This window comes from Vespa mandarinia, chromosome 3, assembly GCF_050613455.1.
Source record: "Vespa mandarinia isolate Hongniang chromosome 3, ASM5061345v1, whole genome shotgun sequence".
NCBI classification, from domain to species: Eukaryota; Metazoa; Arthropoda; class Insecta; order Hymenoptera; family Vespidae; genus Vespa; species Vespa mandarinia.
In genome coordinates this window covers 177,039-185,638 of record NC_140812.1, presented here as the reverse complement: position 1 = coordinate 185,638, position 8,600 = coordinate 177,039, and the positions used below count along the sequence as shown (strand labels likewise).

General features: G+C 37.8%; 1 protein-coding gene across 1 annotated transcript; it reads right to left on the bottom strand.

Moving 5' to 3' along the window:
- Positions 1-235: 235 nt before the first annotated feature.
- On the bottom strand, positions 236-1,623 carry LOC146873088 (uncharacterized). The gene is made up of 3 exons (XM_085655617.1): positions 1,189-1,623; positions 853-1,119; positions 236-793 (listed from the first exon to the last, which is right to left on the bottom strand). Exons 1-3 carry the CDS (start codon positions 1,621-1,623, stop codon positions 236-238), a joined length of 1,260 nt encoding a protein of 419 aa, XP_085511743.1.
- Between the last annotated feature and the right edge of the window lie 6,977 nt (positions 1,624-8,600).

Below are 8,600 nucleotides of genomic sequence, written 5' to 3'. Positions count from 1 at the left end.
AGCACAAGCCTCCTTACTACCATGGAGCGGGGAAGATGCCCCCCCTGAGGCACGTGTTATACATGTTCAGCAAGAGCTCAAGGTGACTTTGCGCGACGACTTTAATTATTTCTGCTGGAAGTCCGTCTGGACCTGGAGCTTTCTTGTTCCGCATAGATGATGCGGCCCTGAATAACTCTTCTTCCGTGAATTGCGGTATCTCGGTTATGCCGTGCGCATGCATGCTGATTTCTCTCTACGGCTGTGAGGGGAATAGAGTATGCACGATGTGATCCAACGTTCTCGCGTCCTGAGGGGTCCCTTGCGTGTTAATCCCCTGCTTGCGGGTGATGATGAGGTACCCTAATCCCCATGGATTCTGGTCGACATCCAGGCAATTCTCCTTCCAGCACCGTCGTTGACTGGCCATGATGGTCTTCTTCAGGGCTTTCTTGGCCGCTTGATAGTTTGCGGCCAAAGGAGCAGCGTCGTGGTCGCGTCTCTTCGCTCGTTGTGCTAAACGGCGTTGCCTTAAGCACTTCTTACGAAGATCTGCGATCTCGTTCGTCCACCAATGTACAGGGCGTCTCTGCCGTTTCGTGCCATTCTTTGGCACCGCTATCGCACAAGCCACTTGGATGAGCTGCATGGTTGCTGCGCTAATCAACCTGGCTTGTGCAAGTGGCGATAGACTCGCGGAAGTACTTTGTTGGGATCTCCATCCTTCCTCTATGACCGAAGACAGCCTCTCTCGAAGCATTCTTGCAATGTTCCACCTGGGGGGGGTGGCTTTACACTTGCCACGGCTGGCCTCCTATCATGTACATCGAATAGGATGTACTGTTGATCGCTCCCGATATAATCCTCGATCACCTGCCAGCCTGCGACTCTTGCCACAAGGTGTTCGTTGGCTAAAGAGACATCCGGGATCGTCTCTCTGTAGCCAGGCCTGCGGAAAGTTGACGTCGATCCTGTGTTGAGTACTGATAGCTCCAGTCTCGACGCCACATCCACGATACGTCTTCCTCTGGAGTCCGGCCTGGCCTCCCCCCATTCGAGAGCTTTGGCATTGAAGTCTCCAGTCACATTGAGATTGCCTTGCATTTCCCGCAGCGCTTCTTCCAGATCGTCCAGTTTGATCTAGAAGTTGTCTATCCGGTCGTTCGGGTTGAGATATACGCTGACATATGTCGTCAAGTTATTTCTCACCGAAACGTAACCGCGTCCGGATCCTTGATCCAACAAATGTATCTGTCGGGGATCTGGGATCCAGATGGCCGCGGTGCCCAATTCGTCTGCGTTCCATCCTACTCCTGCTCTGTCCTGGTACTGTTCGCTGATTAAGACAATATCAGCTTTTTTCTTAGAGCAGAGCTGGGTCAGTAGGTGTTGTGCCGTTCTTCTCCTATTGAGGTTACCCTGAAGTACTCTCATCCTTTTTTCCACTTGTTGGCTGTTGCAAGGACCTCCTGGAAAGCTTTGCAGGTCCCGCCAGGTGCTTCCTAGTTTCAACATCGCCATTTGAGCACAAGAAGCACGTAGGCTCGCTGATCTTGCACTCTTTGATCTTGTGCCCCCTGCCACCGCAGAAATAGCAAAACTTACTGCGTTCAGGTCCCTTGCACGAGGCACTATAGTGACCATAGTCGAGTCAGCGGAAGCATCGCCTCACTTCTGCCCTTCGCCTGACCCTGCAGCTGACGAAATTGATCAGCACTCGGCCGGCCTTTAAAACCTTCGCAGCTGCTTCCTCTTCTATTTTGACGAAGGCCAGGCGTTGTTGTCTTGCGTTGGAGTTCGTCATCTTAATTTCGATTTTCCCCGCGTAGGTTAGCAGGGTCCTCTTTAGGGCCTTCTCGACTTCTACCAACGATGTGCAGCTGTCACAGTCCTGTATCTCCAGCGTAGCTCTAGGGAACAATTCCGTGATGCTGCTCGTTTCTCCTACTTCTTTTCTCAGGGTTTCTGCGAATAAGGCCCTGATATCCGCAGTGGTCTTCTTTAATTCGAGTAGAACCCCTCCGGTTCTGGTCTGCCGGACCTATCTTACGTCTACCCCTGCAGCGCTGGTCTTGAAGCGCTGGTGGATGGTTCCGACCACGTCTACGTAAGATTTACCTTGCGCAGATTTCAGGAGGATCGCATCCGGATTCGTTCTCTTTCTCGGCCTGTCCACCGATTTGCACGATTTCTCTTTCTCCTGCAGTGGGTGTTTCGTCGCCTTTTTCGCTGGTTTCTCCGTATTTCTTATCTTCTTGACGACCTCCGTCCACTTTGTAGATTCAGTCGTCGTCGCCTCTTGCCTCGATCTTTTGAGGCTTTCTTTGTGTAACTGTGGCGGGCTTGTGGCTACTCTTTTAACCTCACCAGCATCTGTTATAGAGTTTGCCCTAGGGCTCTGAGAAAATCGGGCGTGGGTCCTCGCTACCTTATTGACCTTTTATCGAGATTTATACATAAACCCGAGACTGTCAATGATGTCCTCAAGTTCTAGGAGCCCTTGCTTAATTACGTTGTTCACGTTTGGGTGTCTAGTTATAGCCGACTTCATTTTGGCAAGAAGGGATTTCGCTTGCGCGAATTTTTCCCGCTATTATTTTTCGCTGTACTATTCATCATGAGTAATGTACTTTTGGGAGGCAAGCTCCCCAATAGAAAGGAAAGGAACGGAAGGAAGCTAGAGAGGAAGAGAAAGAATAGAAAAAGATATGATAAGAGAAAAAAGGAAGGAATAGCTGTTCAAGAACATTCGCACAGTCCCTTTTAGTCGTCTCCTACGACAAGCAGGGAGTACTGTGGGAGTTTTCTACTTCCCCCTACCCACTGGGGGGTCACCAACCCACTGGGGGGGCACCTACACACTGAGGGGGCCCCTACCCACTGAGGGGGCCCCTAACCACTGGGGTGGATGGTAATACTGATATTAATGATAATAAAGATAATAATGTTAATGAATATAATGATAATAGTGATAATAATGACAATTGTAATAATGATTATAATGATAATAATGATAATTATAATAATGATAATGATAATAATGACAATAATGATAAGAATGATAATAAAGATAATGACAATGGTAATAATGATAGTGATGATAATGATAATAATTATAATGATAACAATGTTAACGGTAATAATGGTAATAAAGATAATAATGTTTTTGGTAATAATGATATTAATGATAATAATGATAACAATAGTAATGATAATGTTAATAAGGAAAATAATGATTATATAGAAAAGGATAATAATGATAATGATACCAATGATAGTAATAATAATAAGGATAATGGTAACAAGGGCAATAATGATAATAATGATAACAGGTAACACTGATAATAGTGATAATCATGATGATAATGATAAACAATTTAATGAGAATAGTGATAATAATGATAATAATGATAATGATAATTATGATAATGATGATAATAATGATAATGATAGTAATGGTAAGAATGAAAATAATAATAATGTAAATAATGATAATAATGATTATGATAATAATCATAATCATAATGATGATAATAGTAAAAGTAATAATGATAATAACGATAATGATGACAACGATTATAATCATAAAGATTAATATGATAATGATAATGATTATAATGATGATGATGATAATGATAATAGTGATAATGACAATAATGATAATGATAATAAAGATATTGTTTATATTAATGAGAATGATAATAATGATAACAATAATAATAATGATAATATCAATAACGATAATAAAGATAATGATAATAATGACAATAATGATATTGAAAATAGTGGTAATTATAACAATAATGATAATCATAATTGTGATAATAATGATGATAATGATAATAATGATAATAATAATGATGATAATGTTAATAGTAATAATGATACTTATGGTAATAATAATGATGATATTAATAATGATGATATTGATAATAATGATAATAACGATATTGATGATAATAATGATAATGATAATAATAATAATGTTAATAAGGTTAATAATGATAAAGATAATAATAATAATGTTAATAAGGTTAATAATGATAATGATAATATTGGTAGTGATTATAATTATGATAATGATATTAATGATAACAATGATAATAATGGTAATATATATAATTATGATAATGATAATAATGATATTGTTAATAATGATAATTATAATAATGATAATGATAATGATAATAAGGATAATGATGATAAGAATAATGATGATATTGATAATAATGATAATTATAATAATGAAGGTGATCATAGTAATGATGATAAGGACAATGATGATATTGATAATAATGATAATAATGATTATAATGATAATGGTATTAATGATAATAATAATGATTATAATGATGATAGTAATGATAATAATAAAAATTGTAATAATGATAATAATGATTATGATGATAATAATAACGATATTAATGGTAATTATAATGATGATAACAATAATGCTAATGAGGATATTAATGATAATGAAAATAATGATGACAATGATAATAATGATAATATTTATAATGATGATAATTATAATGATTATACTGATAATTATGATAATGATAACAATGATAATGATAATAATGATAATGATAATAAGAATAACACTAATATAAATAATAATAGTAATAATAACAACAACAAGAACATTAATAATAATAATAATATCAACAACCACAGTAATAATAATAGTAATAATAGCAATAATAAAAGAAAGATAATAATAATAATAATAGCAACAACAATAGTAATAATAATAACAATAATAATGAAAATAATAATAGTCTGAAGAAGTATAATAAGAGCGACAATAATAATAATAATAACAATACATTACTATCATTGCTATTGCTTTTGTTTCTGTTATTGATATTAACATTGTTATTGTTATTGTTATTTTTATTGCCATTGTTATTGTTATTTTTGTACGTGTTTTTATTATCGTATCTATTGTTATTGTTATTGAAATAATTATTGTCATTGTCTTTGTTATTGTCCTTGTTATTGTGATAGTTATGTTAATGTTATTGTGATAAATATTATTATTGTTTTTGTCATTGATAATGTTATTGTCATTATCATTGTGATTATTATTGGTATTCTTAATGATATTGATATTATCATTGTAATTGTTATTATTTTTGTTACTGCCATTGTTATTGTTATTGCTGTTGTTATTGTAATTATCATTATTTTTCTTAACGTCTTTGATATTATTGCTATTTTTTTTGTTATTGATATTGTAATTGTTATTGTTATTGCTGTTGTTATTATTATTGTCATTCTTCTTTGTCAACGTTTTTCATATTGTTATTGTTTTCATTTTTGTTATTGTTATTATCATTGTTATTGTTATTGTTATGTTCATTGTTATTGTTATTGTTACTGTTATTGTTGTTATTGTTGTTATTGTTATTGTAATTGTTATTGTTATTGTTACTGTTATTGTTATTGTTATTGTTATTGTTTTTAATTTTATCATTTCTATTGTTATTGTTATTTTTATTGTCATTGTTATTATCATAGTAATAGTCATTCTTACTCTTATTGTTACTGTTATTATCATTGTTATTGTTACTATCATAGTAATAGTCATTCTTATTCTTATTGTTACTGTTATTATCATTGTTATTGTTACTATCATTGTAATCTTTATTGTTATTGTTATTGTTATTGCAATTGTTATTACAATTGTGAATTTTATTGTCATTGTTATTGTATTATAATAGTTATTGTTATGGTTATTTTCATTACAAAAGCTTTTCTTACTGAAATTGTTATTTTCATTGTTACTCTTATTATAGTTGTCGATTTAAATATCACTGTTAATGTTATAGTTATTATAATTGTTATTAGCATTATTATTCATATTGTCATTGATATTGCCACTGTTATTTCCATCCTTACTTTTATTGTTATTGTTATTGTTGATATTTTTACTGTTATTATTGTTATTATTGCTATTATATAATTAATATTGTTATAATTTTTATTATTATTATTATTATTAATATTATTATTATTATAATTATTATTATTATTATTATTGCTCTTATTATTCGTATCATCATCATCATCATCATCATCATCATTATTATTATTATTATTGTTATGATTATTGTTATTATTATAATAATAATAATAATAATAATAATAATAATTATTATTATTATTATTATTATTATTATTATTATTATTATTGCACTTGTTATTCTTATTATTATTCTTATTATTAATATAATTATTCTTATTGTTATTCTTATTATTATATATTATAATATTCCTTATATTATAATATTCCCCCAGTGGGTAGGGGAAGTAGAATACTCCCACAGTTCTCCCAGCTTGTCGTAAGAGGCGTCTTAAAGGACCGTGCGAATAGTGTGTGAATGCTCTTGTACAGCTATTCCTTCCTTTTTTCTCTTTTCATATCTTTTTCTATTCTTTCTCTTATTCTCTAGCTTCCTTCTGTTCCTTTCATTTCTATTGGGGTGTCTTGCCTCCTAAGAATATATTACACCTGATGGATAGTATAGCAAAAGGTAAAAGCTGGCGTGGGAGGCATCCCCACGCTACAGCGGTGTCTGGTGATCGTAGGGTAGGCCACCCACCGTCGTCATCCAGGAATTGCCAGGAGTTTGGTGTAGGCAACCTGGCCCCAGCTCTGGATGATGCATCAGGAAGTGCACCACATGTAGGCGACCTGGCCTGCTGCGGGACGAAAGTGCCAGGAAGTATAAAATATGATGAAGGCCACTTGGAGGAGAGGCAGAGGGCTGCCAGTGCCGTTGATGGCTTTCAGTTCTCTGGCTTGACCGCATCTATCTAGCCTGCGAAGTGGACAACCCAAGAAGGAGAGCGTGAGAAACTCGCGCAAGCGAAATTTCTCCTTGCCAAAATGAAGGCGGTCATTATTAGACAGCCAAACATGACCAACGCTATTCAGCAAGGGCTCCCAAAACTTGAGGGCATCATTGACAGTCTCGAGTTCATGTATAAATCTCGAACAACGGTCAATAAGAAAGCGAGGACCCTCGCCCAATTTTTACCAAGCCTTAGGGCAAACTCAAAAAGAGATGCTGGCGCGGTTAAGAGATTAGCCACAAGCTCGCCGCAGTTACACAAGGAAAGCCTCAAAAGACCGAGACAAGAGGCGACGACGACCGAAGCCATCAAATGGACGGAGGTCGTCAAGAAGAAAAGAAATAAGGAGATACCAACGAAGAAGGCGACGAAACACCTACAGCAGGAGAAACGAAGCCGAGCAAATCGGAGTAAAGGCCGAGAAAGGGACCTAGGCCGGACGTGATCCTCTTGATACCTTCGCAAGGAAAATCTTACGCAGACGTAGTCGGAGTTATCCATCTGCGCATCAAGACCAGCGCCACAGGGGTAGACATTAGATCTGTCCTGCAAACTAGAACCACAAGGGTTCTCCTCGAACTAAAGAAGACCACTGTGGATATCAGGGCCTCATTCGCGGAAACCCTGAGAAAAGATGTACGAGGAACGAGCAGTATCACGGAACAGGTCCCTAGAGGTACACTGGAGATACGGGACTGTGATTGCTGCACATCGTCGATAGAAGTCGAAGAGGCCCTAAAGAGGACCCTGCCAGGCTACGCGGGGAAAATCGAAATTTAGATTACGGACCCCAACGCAAGACAACAACGCCTGGCCCTCGTGAAAATAGAAGAGGATGCAGCTGAGAAGCTTTTAAAGGCCGGACGGGTTCTGGTGGACTTCGTCAGCTGCAGGGTCAGGCGAAAAACAGAAGTGAGGCGTTGCTTCCGCTGTCTCGACTATGGTCACTATAGTGCCTCGTGCACGGGACCTGATTGCAGTAAATTTTGCTATTTCTGCGGCGGCACGGGGCACAAGATCAAAGAATACAAGGTCCGCGAGCCCACTTTTTTCTTGTGTTCACATTGCGTTGATGTACCTAAGTAGCGCATGGCAGGATCAAGGGCCTGCAAAGCTTTCCAGGTGGCCCTTGCAACAGCAAACAAGTAGATAAAAGGACGATAGTTCTTCAGGGTAACCTGAATAGGAGCAGGACGGCGCATCACCTTCTAGCCCTGCCTTGCTTTGAGAAAGAAGCTGATATTGTTCTAATCAGCGAACAATACCAGGACAGTGCAGGAGTAGGATGGTACGCAGACGAATTCGGCACCACGGCCATCTGGATCCCAGATCCCTGACTAATACATGTATCGGACCAAGGATCGGGACGCGGTTACGTTTGGGTGAGACATAAGTCGATGACTTATATCAGCGTATATCTCACCCCGAACGACCGGATAGACGACTTCCTGACCAAACTGGACGATCTGGAAGACGAGCTGCGGGAAATGCAAGGGGATGTCATTGTGGCTGGAGACCTCAATGCCAAAGCTCTCGAGTGGGGGAAGGTCAGGCCGGACTCCAGAGGAAGACGAAACATGGAGGTAGCGTCGAGACTGAAACTATCAGTACTCAACACAAGCTCGATCTCAACCTTCCGATGACCTGGCCACTGAGAGACGATCCCGATGTCTCTCCAGCCAACGCACACCTAGTGGCAAGAGTCGGAGGGTGGCGGGTAATTGAGGATTATACCAGCAGCGACCATCAGTACATCCTAT

Excerpts from the sequence above, each read along its gene's own strand:
- LOC146873088 (XM_085655617.1), bottom strand. The coding sequence starts at position 1,623 with ATGGTCACTATAGTGCCTCGTGCAAGGGACCTGAACGCAGTAAGTTTT. Across the intron at positions 1,120-1,188 it reads CCGGACGCGGTTACGTTTCG|ATCAAACTGGACGATCTGGA; the intron begins GTGAGAAATAAC and ends GACAACTTCTAG. Across the intron at positions 794-852 it reads CAAGAGTCGCAGGCTGGCAG|GAGGCCAGCCGTGGCAAGTG; the intron begins GTGATCGAGGAT and ends TGTACATGATAG.